The following is a 19194-nucleotide window of genomic DNA, read 5'->3' on the forward strand; positions in this document are numbered from 1 at the left end:
CCCCCCCTCCCCTGTTTCAGCTGCAATCAGTTTGGCATGAGCCCGAGTAGGAGGTTTTGGCCAGTGCTTGTGCTTTTGAGGACTGATCGGTGCATTGCTAAGCTTCCCTCCGCACTGTAGCAGGCAAGACATGGGAGCATATGGCTCAGAGACGTCGACATATGTTTTAAGCACTACAAGATGGCATATTGCAATTGTAGCAGTGTTCTTCATTTTTATTTTTAGCTCAGTTATACAAATAAGATGTTTTTCTCGCTGTTCAGTGTTATCAACATTTGAAACTATTTTTGTACATTATTATCCTCTCTGATTTCTAATCCTATGCAGCTTTGCAAGGTCTAATAGGGAACGTATAGAACCCATGCAAGTTAAACCTTTAATAAAGAGCAATTTGCAAGTACAATTCTCTCATTATTTTTTTTTTATCGATACTTCTGCATATTCAGTGAAATCTGAAGATTAGAGGTTTATGAATAATTCAGTGTTTAGGCTGATGTCTGATTCATGTACTTCAAATCTGGGAGCTGGTTTTGGAGGGAAGAGGAGGAAGGATTTGGTGTTTATTTGCTGTCCGTAAGGCTGTGCTCCACGGGAGCCATGCGATGCTTGGTGCTGCAGCTTTCCCGCCCACCCCGGACCGGCCCCAGCACATGCTGGTGATGTCCCGGCCCCAAGCCCATGGGCTGTCCCCCCCCGCCATGGCCAGCCCTATGGCTGCTGCTGGCGGTGGTAGGGGCAAACGAGGTTTGGGAACCCCCCTGCCAGCGAGGGCAGGTGCCGGATGCACCACGGAGCTGCCAGAGAGGTGATGGACAGATCCAGGAGGGAGAGATGGTTGGAAGAGATGTACCCATGCCTGCTGTGGTGCCAGCCCCCGCATCCCTCCAGTGTCCCCACTGGCCCCTTCCCAGGGAATTCGGAAATGGACTGGAAATGGAGCAGGGAACGGGCTGGTGGTGCTGGTCCGGGGCACTGGGTGCTTCTCCCGGCTCCTTGCTCCAGACCTGGCTCCTGCTGGCACCTCGGTCCCCTGCCAGCATCTGTCCCCGGGCTCAGCAGGTGGGCGCAGACCTTGACGATGGTCTTTCTGGGCAGCGCTTTGCATGTACATTGGTGCAGTAACGTCTGCTGAGTCGGCCCATAAACCAGCCCTACCGTCACATAATCCCGGCCCTTCCTCGGGCTTGCAGCTCCCCCACGGCTTCGATAGACGTTGCGTATGAAAGCCCTGTGGCTCTTGCGTAAAGAAGAAGGGATTGACGTGGCGCACTGCGGAGAAACACAGTGGTCCCCGAGGGGGGACATTCGTGCTGTTCCTGCACCAAAGAGCAGTTGGTGAATTACTCAGGCTCGCCTCACGAGCACAGGCAGAACAGAAAGTAGCACAAATACCCTTCCCCACTGGAACGGTGGGGAAAGTGTCCGCAGGATCACAGGAGAACTTATTTTTACCACAGCCATGACACAGAAGTGCCCTGGCCGCCTCGGGGATCCCGGATGGCCGTGGGCTCAGCTCACACCTGGCCCACGGGACAACGCTGTCCTCGGTGTGGGGCAGTTGCTGCGCCAGGAGCCAGCATGGGGACTCGGAGGTGCTGCCTGCGTGTGAGGCTGGGAGTGCTCTCCCTGAAACACGGTGGGAGTCAGCAGGCGGGGGCAAGTGTGGGTCCTGCTCGTGAGTGCTCACAAGCTGCTCTCAGGGCATCGCTCCTCCTGCCTTCACTGGCCAACAAAGCAGCTCTCCATTTTCCTCCTCTTGTTTGTGGGATCGGTTTTCCCCCCATTATCAGGTTCCCCTGGCAGTGAAGCCCCTCTCTTCCCAGGGGGGCCATCCCAGGCGAAGGGAGCTGGCATGTCACACCAGCGCACCGGGAACGGGTCCTGGGTGGGCCCCACACCATGGGCTGTCTGCCTGACCGCCCCGCAGCAAGCACTGTCAGCACCCCGCCACCCACCACGCAGCGGGTGGGTGCCTTTCCCCTGCACGTTCAGGCGCATAACCCCCCCATCTCCCACCCCTCTCCAAACCCTCTGCGCAGACATGCCCCTTCTCCCTCCAGCCCCTCACAAAGCCTTGGCAAAGGGCGCTTGGCTTCCCGCCACCTGCTCCCACCGGGGCAGCAACCAGAGCAATTAGCAGCTGCTAACCAGCCCCTGCAGTTAGGGTGCTAATCAGATAAATTAGCTGGAAGTGAACTCAGCCTGTGAGCAGGGGTAGTGGTGCTGCCAGCAGAGCTGGAGGCTGCCTTAGGGCTTTAGGGGTGTGGTTGTGTGTGCCCGTGTGCTGCCATGGAACCTGAGCTGGGTAAGGAGTTTGCTGAGCACTGTGAGGTCCCAGCAGAGCTGTGGGGCTGAGGGTCTGCTTGGGTTCTGGTGGCCATGGTCCCTGTGAGGCTGCAGGGATGAGCAGGGTGGTGGCTGCTTGGCTTTGGGGGGGGCTGCAGCCCTCGGGAGTGTCAGTGCCTTGGGGCTGGGCACGGGTCAGGGTCCCAGGAGGTGCCTCTTGCTTCTTCCAGCAGCTGATGCTGCCGGCACAGCTCAGCTCCCGCAACCGCTGGCCCAGGGCTGGTGGCCCTCCCGCCCTTCCACCCTGCATATGGTCATTGAGGCACTGCGGGCCCAGAATGACACGAAGGGCACCTCGGTTGTCGCCATCAAGCGGTTCATCCTGTCCAAGTACCCCACCGTGGACCCCATCCGCCTCAAGTACCTGCTGAAACAGGCACTGAGCAAGGGGCTGAGCCGTGGGGACCTGGTGCGGCCCCGCAACTCCTCGGCTGTGGGGGCCACCGGCCGCTTCAAGGTAAGCAGGGGGCTGCCGGCCCCGAAATGGTGGGGCTGGGGGCCATGGTGCCGCCTGGCCCCACTTTCACCCTTCTCTTGCCCCCAGTTAGCCCCTGAGAAGCTGCGGCACAAGCAGCCGCTGGGCCTGGTGAGTTCCGATGGAGGACAGGCCCCGAAGCCAGGTCGGAAAGGGACCACCAAGCCGCCCCAGGCCCCTGCAGCGAGTCCGCGGCAGCGAGGTGAGGGGCTGGTGGTGCCATAAGCCACTCCGGGGCTGCCCCAGCCCCATGCAGAGGGCTCTGCTTGGGCTTATCCATCACCCCTTCTCCCACAGGGACAGTGAAGGCAAAGCCAACAGCGGAGAAGGCAAAGCCAACTGTGACGAAGGCGAAGCCCACAGTGGAGAAGGGAATGCTGACAGCAGTGAAGGAGAAGCCGACAGCAGAGAAGGCAAAGCCGAGGGCGAAGCCCGCAGATGTGAGTAGGGCCCAGTGGTGAGGCTGGGTGGCTCATGGCCTGGCGGCAGCCTGAGGTGCTCTCTCCCTTCCAGGCCCAGCCACCAGCAGCAGCAAAGCCCAGGAGCGACGGAGCAAAGCCCCTGCAGGCTGCCAGCCGCCGCCGGGCCCCCGGCAAAGGGCGTTCACAGCTCCCCATGGGTCTGGCTGCTGAGGATGCAGGAGGAGGTGGTGGCGATGGTGACAGACCTGTGGGTGCTGGGGCAAAGGGGCCCCAAAAGGCCCCAGCAGGAAAGAGCAAGGGGAAGGCACCCCAGGGGGAACAGCAGGACATCGCCAAGGCGAAGGGGGGTCGAGGCAAGGCGAGGAAGCCCCAGGCAGCCACATCAGTCGGCCAGGGGGAGGCCGGGCTGCAGCGGGCAGCCCCCCATGCAGCGGGCAGGAAGGCCCCGTAGGGGGTCCTGGGTGGCCCCGCTCCCCGTGGGAGCCCAGCCCTGCTTCCAGCCCATGGGGTCTGCATTGGTTTTAGTCCCCAGGACAGGTTTTAGCAAGAGGTGAACACAGACTTAATAAAGATTTTTCACTCCCCTCATGAAATGGTGTGACTGCTGCCCTGCCTGTGGGTCTCTGCCCCTGCACTCCCACCTCCTGGCGCCAAAGTCCTCCAGCCCTGGCCTCGTCCCGCGTGGCACGGTGGTGAGCTGGTGCCCCAGACAGCTGCCTGCCATGCCTGCTGTCATGGAGAAGTGCCCTGTCTATCCCCATGTGTCCCCAGCTGCCAGCTGCAGTGGCACGGCTGGCCAGCCAGCAGTGCTGGGCTTTGGGGGCTGTGTGTGTGGGCTGGCGGTGAGCCCCAGTGCTGGGTGATGGCCCGGGCAGGGTGCCCTGGGACACAGCATGGTGGCACCCCTGGGCACTGCAAAGCTCAGGCTTGGCCAGTCCTGCTGCTGTGGGCCCCGCAGCCTCGGTGTGGGGTAGGTGTCCGGCCCTCTGCCCTCCTGGCTGCCCTTGTGCTAATGCCTGGCTGAGCTGGGATTACAGGAGTGCTGGGGGCAGCAGGTCCGGGTGCATGCCATGGGCAAGGGTCCCTAGCGCTGGGGGGAGCTGCCTGTGCTCTAACGACGGTAAGAGGGAGATAGAAGTGTTTTAGGGCTCAGAAAAAGAGTTTGGGGTGTTTGCTGTAGACTGCAGCATTGCTCATGCTCCTGTTATCTATCTGTGGCACAGTGCCCACCTCTAAACCTGTCTTGCTAGCTCCTGTGGGTCAACATATGAACGCTTTCATTTAATAGTTTCAAATGCTTGAATTTCTCTTGCTCTGCACAGAAGAGAGCCCTTCTGAAGGTCAGTCTGATAATGCAAAGGGTTACAGTCCTCCTGGGCAGGAGAAAATAAGTGGAAGTAAAACTCTCTTCCTAAAGAGGATTTTGCTAATCTTCAGCTGGCCTTGCCAATGCCCTCCAAGGCTCCTGGCCTTGCTTTGGGGCTTAAGCAAGAGCTGAGCAAACTAACTTCTCTTTAAACTTCAGCCTTGGCCGTGTTGAGCCATCTTTAATGGAGCCGAAACTTGTGTGCCCCCAGGGACAGGGTGGGAGGTGCCACAGTAATAACTAAGCAGAGCTCGCCTGGCCCTGTGATGGTTAGCCTCACCACGCACTGCTTGCTTGCATGGAAGTGTCCTGTAACAGAACTGGGCAGGAGCTGTGTCCTCTCAGCAGGCACCCAGTGTGAAATGTGAGGCTCTTTCGCTTCGAGAGGCCAAATCATTTAATGGCTGGATTTAGCTTTACTAAGAATCAACTTCCTAGCAGGGAAAGAAAATCCCTCTGGTGTCTGGAAAGAGCAGCTTTTACCAGGGGAGGTGGAAGAGAGAGGATTTAGCAATGCCATGGTTATTAAGACCCATGGGCCACAGTGGGTGTCACAGTGCTGAAGCCAGAAGTGTCGAGGGCTGGCCACAGTGGTGGTGCAGAGCCAGGCGCTGGGCTGCCCAGGGCTGGGAGAGGACACTGTCTCATGGGGTGACAGCACCTGGCAGAGGTAAGGGCACCCGGTCCTGGGCACTGCTGTAGTGTTACTGGTCTGCGAGTGTGCGGCACAGCGTGCGGTCAGTTAAGGCACGTGGCTGTGTCCTCGCACAGCTCTTCCCCCTCCTGCACCAGCTCCTGTTCTGGCAGGACCCTCGGTACTGGGTAGCAGGAGCAGTGCGTGGCCACAGTGGGCTCTGCAGGACATCAGGGCTCTGCAGGACATCAGGGCTCTGCAGGACATCAGGGCTCTGCAGCCCAGAGGGGTCAAACTCTATCTTGTATGGAAACACGGTGGTTATGAGCTGAGCTGCCAACCCTGAGCATGGTACATCTTGTACATGCAAAGCTTGCTGCACATCCCTGCAAGCCACCCTCCTGCTCGTGCTCCTACGCTGGATGAGCATGGCGGTCAGCAGGCCAGGGGGTGCGGGAGGACAGGCGCCCTGTCCTCGGCAAGGGACAGCAGCCTGACTGTGGGTGGCAACGGGTGTCTGCCACTGTGTTGTGTGCCCTCTGTGTGCACAGGGGCAGGAACTTCACTACGCTGGTTTCAGCATCTTGTTTTATTACAAAGATAGGCTTTTCCAAGAGTCTGCCACTTCACTACACAGCAGGTAAGGGCACTACACCCACGACACGTGCCAAAGTTTAAAAACATGTTACAAAGGGCTTGGGGGTTCAAGGCAACACTACAAACCCTCAAGCTTCTGCGCCATTAAAGTTGTTCCTTGAAAATGGTTGTAGCAACTACTTTTTTTTTTATTTTATTTTTCTTGCTTTGGAAAAAAATTAAATAATAAAGCAATAGGCCCCAATACATGGTCCAGTCACATCACCTGGAGGCAAACTATACTATTGGCTCACCTGTATCCTTTCCTTGTAACAACATGGGGCTGTTGCTCCATGGCCCTCTCCCCACTTCCCCAAGCTCAACATTCTCTGCCACCTTGGTCCTTCTCACCCTTGCCTTCCCTGTGCTGGGCCTGCCTATATCTCTGGCAGCTATTCACAGTTTCTAAAAGAAAAAAAATTCAAGACTTTTTTTTGTGAAATCACTTTCAAAATAAAATGTAGCCCAGCTACATTCTTAGAGTTTCTATTCTGAAGCCACATCCTCAGCAAAGACATTGAAACCTCTACAGTGTATGTACTTTTTTCTGTAGTTCTTTTTTTAAAAAAAAACCCGAAACTCTGTTCTTCCCCTTTCCCTCCCCTCCCTCCCCCCCTTTTAACATACTGGATAAAGTCTATCATTTGTTTTAAAATAGATATCTATATACACACACACGATTCTGATGTTCCAATTTCTGACAAATGTGGCATTACTGGAAACGATGGGATGGAGGCCACCTGTCCACGGCAGTGAGTCACCCAGGAAGAGTTTTGGTGGTCCAAAGTCATCTAATACCAGGTTGCATCCTTGCCAGCTGGATGAGTAACGAAGGCTCACCTTTGGCCCTGCCTGGAGTGAGGTAGTAACTTTTTTCTTTTTTTTTCTTTTTTCTTTTCTATTTGGCAGTTTGAAAATGCGGTGGCTACGGCTGGGTTTAGCTCTCATGGGCAGGTTGCCTTTGCCTGCATGGGAGTGCTGGCTTTGAGCATGTGGCGCTAGCTGCGGTCCAGCCTCTACAGAGGGGCCTGAGTGATGCTGGAGAAGACCAGAGCTGTCCTGGCTCCCCTGGCTGCAGAAAGGACGAAGCTGCCAGCACAAAGGAGAATGGACCACCAAGCTGGGACAGGGGGTTTGCCCCAGCGCAGATGCTGCGGGTCAGTGGTGAAGTTTCTTGGTTTGTGCAGTGAGACCCTGCTTGCTGACCCCAGTGTAAGGAGGTGCGAGACACTTTCAGCCTTTGTTTGCAGGTTGGGCTGCTGGAGCGGCTCTGCTGGCCTGTGCAAGCGAGAGCATCGCACTGCCAGGGGGATGGGGTCCAGTCTTTTGCCTTTACGGGCTGAAAAAAAGAATGGAAACAGCACAATTGCATTCTCTTGGTTGCTTTCAGGTGACAACCGTGGTGGGCTGTGTCTAAAGCAAGCAGAACAAACTGCTTTAGGAAGACACCTCTGTAGCACTGACCTTGTTTTCAGTGATGATAGCAGGGAGGTGCTGGAGCACATGGGGCAGAGGGAGGGCAGATGCTACCTGGTGTTTTGCCCTGCACAGGGCTCAAGTCTGCTCTGTCAGAGGGCTGTCAGCAGGCGCCAGCCCCTGCGGGCATGAGCGGCTCTGCTGAGGCTGAGCCGGGACAGTGCCACAGAGGTGCGCACAGCCAGCACGGCAGGGAGACTGGAGCGGGAGGCAGAAGTCCTGCCCCTCATCTATTGTGTCTGGTCTTACGCTTCTAGGCAGAAGCTGTGCCTGTGACCGGCTGGCTGAAAGGTGGGTCGTTAGGGGACATCTGCCTACCACTGCAACTCCAGCTCCCTGTGCATGCAGATCTGGGAACCTGGGGAAGGGGGAGCAGCCCTTCCCACGCTGTCTAACACGCCACGCTCCCTCTGGCTCCCTAACAGCTGTCTGCCAGGGGGTAAAGTGCTTTCACCATGCCTTAGCTGCTTGGGAAGCAACTGCTTTGTCTCAGCCCCGAGTTCTCCATGTCGCCCAAATCTCAGATGGAGGAGTGGTTATGTTTACACATACAGTACAAAAATTAAAAGGCACAAAAATACACAGAATGCAGCAGATAGTGAACAGTTGATAGCGTCCCTGGTGTTGGAAAAACAAGGATGTCAGAGGGATGGTGTGGAAGGGAGCTCAGGCGTTGCTCCAATGGCCGTTGCCGTCTCCACTTGTTACTCCCTGAGGCTACCCTTCTGCTTGGTGTCTATTGTTACAGCTTCTGCAGCCCCGTCTCTTGTCCTGAGGAACCACAAGCAGGGATGCAGGGAGCCACTGACCGCCCGGGCGCTGATCAGAGGGAAGTGGTGAATTGAGCTTGCCACAAGTGTCACGTCTCCGTTTCTGGCTGGCAACAGCAAATAAATTATGGGTGCCACAGTGCAGACCAGGGGGGGTTTGAGCTGCTCGGAAAGGTGTCTTGTGGCTTCTTGTTAGGTGAGGGAGCCCGTCAGCCGTGGTCCAGGCCCACCCCCACCACAAGGCTGGTTTGAGTATGGCCCTGGCAGAGGCAATGCATGGTGTATCCACGGCTGAAGGCAGGTTCCCTACGGCACGGCGCTGTGCAGAAGGTCACTTCCAGGGCTGCAGCCAGCCTAGGCTTCACTGCAGCACTCGTAGATGTTATCCTCCATGAGCGCAATCACTTGCTCGAACTTGTGCTGGAGCTGGGTGCGCTTCGTTGTGGGGTTGGCGTCCAGGGCAGCCACGATCTGCAGGAGACACGGGCAGGTGGGCGACCAAGGCAGTGCTGGGCTGGGGTGCCCACCCGCCAGCCCAGCTCCCCCCACCAGCCCTGTTGAGCCCAAATCCCAGCTGGATCTCCACCAGGGAGAGCCCACCCTGCCCCGCAGCCCCTGCGCCACGTGCCCCAGCATCTGCCAGCTGCTTCAGGGCACAACGAAGTCCCTGGGCAGGGGGTGGGAGAAGAGGGGAATGCAACCGAAAACCATTGTCATCAAGCAGCTCACAGCGCAGAGGTAGCCTGCAGCGCGAGAGTGCAGGGTGCAGGAGCCAGCCAGGGGCGGTGGGTGGCAGGTTATTTTGGGAGCGGACTGTATCAGCATGCTCTGCCCTCCTGAAAGCATCTCTGGGTCTACACATTGGGCAACCCACTGCAGTCCAGCCCAGCCAAATGCTGTTAAAATCAGCCAGGAATAGCTGGCCTTCTCTTCCAAGAAGTCGTCAGCCAAGGGATAGGAGAGCAGGTGCATCTGTGTGTGCATATATTACATATGTGCGTAGGATTATGCAAAAAATGATAATCCCTTTTCTGTAGGACTGGATGCGGGCGTTTGACTGCTCGGTTACAACATTCCACTTGTCATTCCCTCCACAGGTACGCTGAGGCCCGAGTGCAGCTGAACCCACTCACCTGGGAGCGATATCTCTTGGCGTATTTGTATATCTCAGCCATGGCGACATTGGTGTTGAATTCATTTCGGTATTTCTTTATAAAGACAGAACAAAAAGGGGAGAAATATTAATGTGATGCAGCAAGCGAGTTGAAGCCCAGTCAGCAGGCATTAACTAGATTAAAAGAGGGTTTTTGCCTGGATATTTTTATTACTGTTGCACTGATGCAGCCACACTTTTCACTTACTCCTTTAAGGAAGGTGCATTTGCTTATATCAGAAGCGGTCTCAGTCCTTTTAAAGCCAGTGCTAAATGCCCATGCTTGATCGCACTGTTTACCCCTCAGTGCTCAAAGCCATTCCAGAGGATGGGGCAGCATGAGAGCTGCGCAGAGGAATGCGGATGAAAGAAACCCTCTCGGTGGCTGAAGCTAAAACGCTGTGGGGAGATGGTTTGATTTTGAGGAAGCTGTGGCGCATCACTGGCAGGACTCGGATCCGGAGCGTAGCTGCCAGCTCCCGAGTCTGGTAGCTGGTACCAGGGCCGGCATCCCGCACGCGGGCTGGCTGCCAGGGCTGGCTGCCAGCATGCTGCCTGGGACTCGGGGCTGGCCCTGGCAGCGGGCGCCCGGGGGCCAGCTGGCCGGGGGGCTGCGGGACGGCAGAGATCCTTTTCCAAACTTCCTGGCTCTTTGGCTCTTTGGCACTGAATTTCGCATTCAGTTCCCAGTGGTGCCAAAGCTCGTTATGTTCAAGCTAACTCATGGGTGTTTACTGCAGCTCCGGCAGTAACTGAAGATGCTTGGAATTAGGTCAGTTCAAGTTTGTGCCTGGAAGTTTGAGGCAAAATACCCTTTCTTGTTTGCTCCCTCCAGCATCTAAAGAGTAGCTGAGTGCAGCCTATCTGCGCTCCCTGCTGCTGCCCGAGTCCTGCTGTCAGCCAGAGCAGAGCAGGCTCGGTGGTTCTCGCTCCGGCAGGGCACTGAGCCTGCAGACCCGAGCCCGTCCCCAGCACAGGGGTGTGTGCCGGCCGAGACCCCTCTGCCCGCTGCAGCCCAGCACGTCTTACCCGTGACTCCTCTGCGAGGTGGGCGTTCATCTCCTGCTCGCTGAGCGGGGGCATGTCGTGGATTTGCTTGTAGTATCGCTGCACTATCTTCCTATACTCGGGGATCTCCTTGGCGTACAGTAGTTTATTGGTCGGGGAGTCCTAGAGCGAGGGCGAGACGTGGAAATCAGATCCCATATTGTTCCTGGCTGAAAACTTCTTATCCTGTTTGTCTGACCGAAGTGCTAACCGTCAGACATTGACTTCAGCTACAGCTGGGTTCAAGAAACAGCTACATCTTTGGTCCTGGCTTTGCACAGATGGGAGTGTGGTGGGACAGCACCGAGGCACAAAACAGCTAATGACAGAGGCGGTTGCTCAAACACATCAAGGTGCTGCAGACAGGTACCACCCGCCTGCGGAGCCACAGAGTCCCTCTGCCCTTCTCCCTAGCGTGAGCTGAACGTTCGTTAGCTACAATGCCAGTGAAGGTGGTCTATGGGAATATGTTTTAATTTGCAGCAAGGGCAGGCTAAAAAGCATGCACAAGGTCAGGCGAGGTGGCTTGCTGCCAGGTGATGCTCTGCAGATGAGTGCAGCGCAACCGCATTAGATAAAACACTTGTGCTCAACGGCTCTGCGTGTGGAAATTGGTAACAAGGGAAGAGCTTCTGCATGCGTTTACTCGGGTCTCTTGAGCAGACAGCTTGATTTAAACTGAAGAACAAAGCTCTCACAAGCTGAACTTTGTCAGTTGAAATGTTGCTCTTGGATTTTTCACGTAGCTTTGATTTATTTTGCATTGGCTAACCCGGCCTGCCTGGCCTATATTGAGTGCATGTAAAGTAATTAACAGAAAATTCTGAGTTCTCTTGATTAATGTCAGCTTAGACAAAGCAGTCTTAACCTCCCAGCCACACGATCGGGTTGTACCAGTGAAGGCATAACCCTGCCTGCACTCCTTGCAAACACAGGCATGAATGATTTTAACCTCAAGGCAATCCTGCCCCGCTGATATCATTACCCCGGGAATGAACTTGGCTGACTGGCCTGGTGTTGCATCCCAAAGGGAAACAGCCCCGGGCTCGGGGACACAGAGGGGAGTAAGATCAACACGTCCCGCCGCCCGGACGCTGGAGCGCAGGACTGTGCCCGCTCTGACAGGTGGAGGAGAGGGAGGATCGCCAGGGAGCGCGCGGCAGGGCTCCAGCCGCGGAGGCAGCATCTTCAGCTGCATCGGGCAGTAAATAAGGAAGCCCGGGGTAACTGCAATCTGCTGCTGCAATATGTAGCGTGGCTAATGCTGCAGGGGAAATGGGCACCAGGCTGTGGCACCAGATCCCACGGCAGTTTATTTTCAAACCCAATGGCAAGGCATTACAGGAATATAGCCAAGTTACAGAGCCTGCTCACAACATATTTTTTTTTTCCCTTAGAAATACAAAAGAAACCCATGCTGACTCTTTTTTGAATTATTTTCTAATTTGTGTCTGATTTGTCCGCTCTGTATTATGAAGAGACGGGTACTGGTTTATTAACTGCTTGCGCACTGTGGATGTACAGAGTCTGAGTCTGTTCTCACATTTGCAGTTATCAAGCACAACGTGCTGAAACCAGGGGAGGAATCCAGCCTGGAAAACATTCAGCCGTATACTGTCCGTATATGCAAGCTGATTTTTATGCTGAGGATTTATTCTTCCCACATTACTCAACAATTTCTTCACTTATGCTATTGTATTGCTGAAAAATGTTTCCATCTGCTGTCTGACTCCAGCTGACCCCTCTTCCCCTCACCCACAGCTTGACAAGGACAAATTGTAGGTGTTTCGTAACACGTGCGGAAAAAAAAGACCCAAACCCAAACAAACAAAAAATCAAGCGCTCATTAGGTCTTCCTCCAGTATTAACCTCTCCCAGTGAAGGCTTCCTGTGGCTCTCGGTCGGGGGGATGCGCTGGGCAGCCCCCGCCTCCTGCCCCTCTCTCTGTAGGGTCCCTTCTACGTCACACACAGTGCTGCCGCCAGCCCCTGGGGCGGGGGGGCAGCGGGGGACGATTTACAGCATTTCTTAATAAAACTTATTTATGTCGGGAAGTTTCAAATGTCAACACCGCGCTCAGCCAAGCCAGTGGGAGAACAGAGAACATGCGCACTGGACGCCTCGCTGCCTGCCGGCCCCGCGGGATGGTGCGTGGGAGCCCCACAGCAGGAGAGGAGACCTGGCCCGCGCAGCCTTGCGGTTGCTCAGAGCAGGCATAGCTTCCTACGCGGGTGTGCCGTGTCCGCCGGGCTCTGACCGCACACCGGAGATGGCCAACGTGTGACAGAGACGCTGCCCCCGGAGGGGAGCACCAAGTGCTCGACAGGCAGGGCTACGGCAGTGCCCGCCACGTGCTTCCACGTGCTGACGGGGGTGTCAAAAGGATGGCCCCGGGTAGTGCCCACACCTCCGCGTGAGCCAGGCTGGGTCCGTGCTGCCTGGGCAGGTGCAGCCCACGTTCCCGAAGGCTCTGCTCCACCAGAGCTTCTCACAGCTTCCCCGGGTGAGAGGGTGTGCAGAAACCACTGATAGTGATGAGTAAAGCTTCACCTGAAGCTAGATCCTTTTCCATCCTGCCACGGGGAATTTACATCGTCCCTCAGCAGCTGTTATGGGACTGTTATGCTAACGATGTCCCCAAAACCAGCCCTGACTGAGGGAGCTGGGCTCCCGTGCTGAGTCTGCCTGTGCCCCCAGCAGGGCTGATGCCCACCCGTGCTCGCCCTGGAAGGGTACACTGCTGCCCGAGACAACAACAGAGAATGTTCATCTGCTCACACACCAGCTCAGCCCCGTCAGGAAGCGTTTCAGACACTGTGCTGAGTAAGCTGGGTGCGCTCCCAGGACTGCGGCACAACAGTACGGCCACTGGGGAACACCGAGCACACGAGCCAGCGTCTGAGCCTTCCAGGCTGGGGCCTTGCCCTTCGCCATCCTGCCCGAGACCGAGTGTTCCCACTCCCTGACCGCCCTTTGTGACAGAGAGCGTGCAACGTCCCAGCTCAAGCCCGAACGAAGTGGTGGGGAAGGGAGGGGGAGAACCTGACCTCGGAGACAGCCAAAACTCATCCGTGTGAACATCAGCAAGTGGCTCCCAGCCAGCCCCGCTGCCGCGACAGGTTGGACTGGGTGACCTCCAACAGCCCCTTCCCACCCATACTGGTCAGTGTCCCTGGCCGCTCCAGCAGCAGCGAGATGTCCTCTCTGGAGGGTACCTTGCCCAGCTGCAGGTCCGACAGGGAGCAGGCGTCAATGAAGGCCTGTGCTATCACAGAGAGACAGGCGTCGATGTGGTCTGTCTTGTCAATATCGAAGACGAACTGGGGGTTCTTCAGGATGTTGACCCAAAACCTCAGAGGTAGGCTGCAAAGGAAACAAGCCAGGAACACACACCGGGTGAGTTTTTGTACTCCAGAGGGAGAGGGGAGGAAATGCACGAAAGATGATGATAGGAAGTGAATAGTAGAGAGGAATAAAATAAGGAGTCAGGTTCTGCTATTGAATCACACCCTGGTAGCGTATGGCCCTCTGCCTAGCTAGAGGGACAGGCACACCTCTTCACCCCGAAGAGACATTTCTTCAGGCTGAAGCACGCGGCACGGACAGCAGACATGATGTACAGCCTTGTCTAGGGGAGCGTACACCCCTGCTCCTTCAGCAGCTCCCTGGGCTGGTGGTGCTCCAGGAGAGGCACTGGCTGGTGTGCCTGCACGGGGCTGTTGAATCAAGCTTCCCCACTCGCTGATTTCTATACAATGGTGTCAGCTCCTTTTCCTTCTTCCTCGACAGTAACCGTCATCTGGTTCTGATGGTAAGCCTGGCCCCGTGAAATGCATTTCATATGTCTTTTTTTCTGCTCTCTCATCATTTTCTCCTCCAGTTATTTCACTGCTCATTTGGCCACAACAGTGTCAGTCTATCGCTCGCCCTTCCAACCATCCCTCCTCAGCAGCTGAAGAGTGAAAGCCACTATAAGTCTTTGCTCTACTGGCAATTAAAGGTAATGAAGGGTAGGCAAATCTGTAGCTCAACGGTTATGTCTGCATGCCTGCTATCCCAGTCAAATTTGTTTTTAATTTTCACATGTTGGGCTGGAAACAGTTACTGTCCCCGCACGCTCAGAAGCGCTGAGTCTCCTTGACACTCCTTCCAAGCTCCCGGCTCTCCCCGGTTCAATCTTCTCCTTTCTCCCCTGCTCTATTTCCCCCCTTCACTTTGGCTCCCCGACCCTATCCCCATTGCTCATCATGTCTCTCAGCACCGCTCCCGGCTGGTCCCCAGTGCTGCGGTGCCCACCAGCACACTACTGTCACAGCACCAGCTCCTGGAGTCTTGTGAATGCCCTGGAGCCCCAGCTTGGTTACAGAGATAAGTTGGGAAAAGTGCCCCCAAGGGCTGAAAACCCAGAAAGCAAATGAAAAGGAGCCAAATGCACTGTTTTTAAAATCTCCATGATGTTTTAAGACATGGCATAATTTTGGACTCTGTTTCAGATCTCCAGCAGTTGGAGCTAACACCATTGCTATCTCCTGTCGTCCCGTCCCTCTTCTGTTTCTCCTTTTATTATTTGTATTAGTGTGCCAGTTCAATCTGCCCTTTATCTGCCTACGCCTCCTCTTCCAGCTCGCTGTTCCCCTGAGCTCTCTGTTTGCTCAAAGCTCTCCAAGCCTGTGTTTGGCCTCATATTCCGCTGCCCCACCTCCACCACCACCCCTGTTTTCCAAGTCCCTCTTCTACTTTTAGCAACCTAAAGATTAGTCCAGGACACCAAGGCTTTGCAGCTGCTGCTCCTGAGAGATGGAAGGAAGGAAAGAAATAAGAGATTTCCTCTTCCAAACCTGTTGGTCTTCCAGATGTGCATAGTGTCAGGGTCTGTGATCCCTCTTTTCTCTGCTTGCTCCTCTAGGAAGTCAAAGAAATACTTCACGGCCACAGGTGGTTTATCATCTCGAATACTAAGAATGGCTTTGAACAAGTCGTCCAAGAACTTCTGCAGCGTGCCCTGCGGGACAAGCGCACACGATGGAGACTGGGGACAGAACCAGCACCCGAGCCCAGGAAAACAGCATGAGGGACTGCGACTGCTGCGCGCAAGGGGAAATCCTTCGCTGCCAGTTGGATAAATCACAAGAGAAAGGGGATGCCGAAGCAGGGAGGGAAAGGTTTGTTTGTGCATAGCGATATAATTAGCTTGCATTTGGGTTTAATTTCTTTTGGCATCAAGATTTTCTTTCTTACTGCTAGGATCTCACATCTGTGATTGTTCTCTACAGTAAATACAAAGAAGACTAGAGACTGCTGGCCATTCTTGTGATCTCTGCTCCAGTGAGGCATCATGCTGGGATTAAAGATGGGCTGGGAGCCCAACTGCTGGAGCTGAGCACTCGCAGAGAGTGGGGAAGTTCAAATCTGAATTAAGATCGCACAGACATTCCCCCCGCTCCCAGCACTGAGCATCTCCATCTCCTTTCCCAGCAGGATCTCTCGCTGGGGAGATGGGTTCAGAGCTAAACTGTGCACCACCAGCCCTGAGGCAGTCAGCATCCCTTTCACGTGCACAGACCCCAGACCAGCCCGGGGACATTGTGTGGAGCTTCCCACAGCAGCGCTGGTGCTCCAAGGGCGAGCTGGAAAGCTGCAGGGAACCCAAGGAGCCGGCGGTGCCCAGCAGCCTCGCTCAACACACTCCAGCTGGCCAGGACAGATGAGTCCCACCGCCTCGCCAGAGCCAGTGGCCCCATGGTCCTCTTTCCCCAGAGCAGGCGTCTCGCTACAGCCCACCAAACCCCAATCCCACCTGCCACGAGGGAGGGCATCCCATCCCCTACCTTTGTGGAGAGCAGCCTGGTCAGGTAGATCTCCGGTAGGACTTTCTTCCTGTGGCTCTGTCTGTGGGACTTCTTATGTTCAATTGATTCATCGGTTGGGAGAACCTGGTCCGATATAAAACACATGTTCAGAGTGCTCCTCTCTGGAAGTGTCACACTGAATTTTCCTTTACTTATAGAATTTCAACTGCATATAAAATTCAATTAAAAAGCAGTTACTATGTTATAAATACACCCTTATATGGCTTTAAAAAAGTGATTCATAATACTCAGTTTTTCTGACATTTGTTTCTCTTGTGCGCTTTATTGCCTCTCTCAAGCTAGACAAAGAAAATGAAACAATCAATCTCACTTTGCTTGTTAGTCTGCTCGCCTTCCTGGTCTCTGTGCAGTACTCCTGTGTGGCTGCAGTTTAGGCTCCCAGAAGCAATGCACAAGGCTTCTGCGGAAAGCAGCTTTTCTTAGATTTGGAAAAAGTGCAAGAACAATCAGCCAATATTCCTACCCTGGCCTTTTTAAAAGCAAAAATAAATATTCCACTGGTCAGGTCAGTTAATTACCGCTCCATAATGACCTAGTAAGCCATTTAAGTCCATCTTGGCATTGTTTCACACGTGCACATTCGGTTTCCCATCCCTTCTCCCTCCTTGCTCTGTGTGTTCACGTGCGTGTGTGCACGTGTGTGCGTGCATTGTGTGTTTGTACTCTATTTGAGCACGGAAACTTTAGCAGAGAAAAAAAAATCAGGCTATAAAATACTGCTGTTGTCCATAACACTTTTTTTCATAAGAGCTTTTAGCAATGTTTAGCACTTGGTACTTCCAGCATGGCGCACAGGCAGGAACTAATAAATCTCTGCAGCCCTGGGAAGCAGGCGGCATGCCAGGAGCTCCCGGTAGGTGACCCGACCAGGACTGCACGGGGTGCTACCAGCGGTGCTGTGCCGCGCTCCAACCGTGCTCCTGATCTCTCTGTGGCTGCTGACAGCTAGATCAGGCACAACAATTACTTTGCCATCCTGGTAGTTTTTTATGATGTCCTGTAGCACTAAAGCTTGTCTACAGATAACCTTTCTGTGCCTCTTTGAGCCTCTCTGAAGAAAAGTAACGAGCCCTGATCCAGCTTGTACATCACATCTGACATTCCATCCCATGGAGATGAATTAAGTTAATATCAGCAAGGCTGAGAAGATTTTCTCCTCTTTCATCACATACACTGAAAAAACAGGACCCAGAGACTTAAGTGCAGGAGAGACGAGGGATCGCTGTGCGCACACAGCCAGACTGGTCACCTCTTTGTGCCCAGCACCTTCCAGGGTGCCACCTTTCGGGGGGATGTCTCCCGGAGAGCCAGCCTGGCAGCAGGGGACAACCTGGCCCCCCTGCCTGGCCGAGGGGACCACCACAACCCAGGGCCTCCCTGCCCTAGCGCGGCAGCTGCCGGAGACAAAACATCCTGTTCGGCGCCCACTGGCAGGGATGAAAGCAACAGCTTCTGCTGTCTGCTAACGGGCAGCCATTGTAAAGGTGAAATATGTCAAAACGTGCAGATTAGATGGGCACTCTTCCACTGCTGCAAGGAGCCTGCCCGCGCTCCACCATCGTCCTCGCTGCCATGGCAGCAGGAGAGGTCTGGGGCAGCAGAGCCGCTGCTGTGACCCATCCCATGCGGTGCCGCGCTGCGGAGCGGGTGTCCTGGAGCGAAGGCTCTGCTGCCCAGCAGCACTTCCCCGAGAGGGCAGGAGGGGAGAGCCCCCCCCGCCTCCCCGCCACGCAGCCACCAGCCTCTGCAGCTGGGAGCGGGGGACTTACCAAGTGGAAGTACTTCTCGGTGTCCAAATCCTTCACTGTGAAGAAGAGAAAGACACAGCAGCTCAGTTGGAGGACCCAAACCGAAATGTGCCTCTGCAGACACCCTCCACGTCAGGAGGTGTTTCACCTTCCCCAAGAACCCCAGCACCGAGCTGGTGTTCCCACCCCAAGTGACCTCAGCATTTTAATTTGGTTTGGGGTTGTTTATTGCCTTCTGGGGCACGTGGCAAGTGCCTCAGGAAGTACCTTAAGAAGGACTTGAGGTCTCCCAAGGGGTGTTTTAAGAAGGACCCAAGAGGGCATGAGAGCAGGACCAGCAGAGGGACACTCCTGTGTCGTGATGCTCTGCGATGCCCTGTGATGCCCCACTGCACCCCACTGTACCCGGCAATGCCCCACTGTGCCCCGCAGCCCCACATGCCCATGGCCATCTCCCAGCATCATCATTGAGGCCACCACAGCCCCGAGCAGCTCCTCACTCCAGCAGGCGAAAGGATTCCCACTGCCGAGACGGGCTCGGGGCGCGCAGCCTGCAGACCGGGTTTGAAACTTCATGTTCAATGTGAATTTTTGTCTCCCGTGGTCTGTTTTGACTCTTTGCACAGCCTGAAACCTAGAAATAGGCTGGCAAGAAACTGAACATATGTAATTGGGAGGGAAAGGGCTTTTCCAATCAAGTGGTTTCAGCTCCTTCCCTTTTTTCACTTTGTTAGCACAGATTGAATGCAAACCCCTAATGAGGATGTGAGACAAAAGGTGCAAACATCTCTGTCTTAAGGGCTGGGAAAGCACTGAGCACCCCAGCAAGCGGAGAGAGGGGAGGATACTGGATAACATATTTTTAAAGCAAAACCACAAGCGTCACACTTGCATCTCCCGTAATGTGTATATCAGAAACGTGTATTCCCCAGACCTTCTTCATTTCTCCTACAGAAGAGGAGGACAAGAAGCAGCAGCATGCACAAATCCCCACTTCTGCAAGTCACACAGACAAGTTAGAAGGAGTATGGAAGCCACCCACCCTCCGGGATAAGTCCCAGACTCTTGGGGATCTGTGACCTCTCCAGTGGCCACTGCGGCTTCAACCTGGGCGAACCTTCAGCCTGTTCACTGGCGCAGGTTGCCCCGAGAAGCTGTGGCTGCCCCATCCCTGGAGGTGTTCAAGGCCAGGTTGGACGGGGCTTGGAGCAACCTGGGCTGGTGGGAGGTGGCCCTGCCCAGGGCAGGGGG

The 19194-nt window shown here is 55.1% G+C and overlaps 3 protein-coding genes across 3 annotated transcripts in view; 2 read left to right on the forward strand and 1 right to left on the reverse strand.

The window, feature by feature from the left end:
- The window catches only part of RHO (rhodopsin), a 3743-nt gene extending 3703 nt beyond the window's left edge, over positions 1 to 40 (forward strand). The window contains exon 5 of the mRNA XM_009882892.1: positions 21 to 40. Coding sequence (XP_009881194.1) covers positions 21 to 40 — 20 coding nt within the window. The remainder of the gene's footprint in view (positions 1 to 20) is intronic.
- Positions 41 to 2289: 2249 nt separating this feature from the next.
- Positions 2290 to 3694, forward strand: LOC104284549 (protein B4). The gene is made up of 5 exons (XM_009882893.1): positions 2290 to 2305; positions 2517 to 2803; positions 2891 to 3023; positions 3206 to 3261; positions 3335 to 3694. The coding sequence occupies exons 1-5, from the start codon at positions 2290 to 2292 to the stop codon at positions 3692 to 3694; spliced, it is 852 nt and encodes a 283-aa protein (XP_009881195.1).
- Positions 3695 to 8479: 4785 nt separating this feature from the next.
- Positions 8480 to 19194, reverse strand: part of PLXND1 (plexin D1) — a 62688-nt gene continuing 51973 nt past the window's right edge. Inside the window, exons 29-35 of the mRNA XM_009882894.1 lie at positions 17965 to 17999; positions 16154 to 16258; positions 15164 to 15327; positions 13541 to 13688; positions 10308 to 10448; positions 9259 to 9333; positions 8480 to 8596 (exon numbers count right to left, since the gene is read on the reverse strand). Of these exons, the coding sequence (XP_009881196.1) occupies positions 8480 to 8596; positions 9259 to 9333; positions 10308 to 10448; positions 13541 to 13688; positions 15164 to 15327; positions 16154 to 16258; positions 17965 to 17999 (785 nt within the window). The remainder of the gene's footprint in view (positions 8597 to 9258; positions 9334 to 10307; positions 10449 to 13540; positions 13689 to 15163; positions 15328 to 16153; positions 16259 to 17964; positions 18000 to 19194) is intronic.

The sequence above is a fragment of the Charadrius vociferus genome, unplaced genomic scaffold (assembly GCF_000708025.1).
Source record: "Charadrius vociferus isolate BGI_N301 unplaced genomic scaffold, ASM70802v2 scaffold433, whole genome shotgun sequence".
In the NCBI taxonomy this organism is placed as follows: Eukaryota; Metazoa; Chordata; class Aves; order Charadriiformes; family Charadriidae; genus Charadrius; species Charadrius vociferus.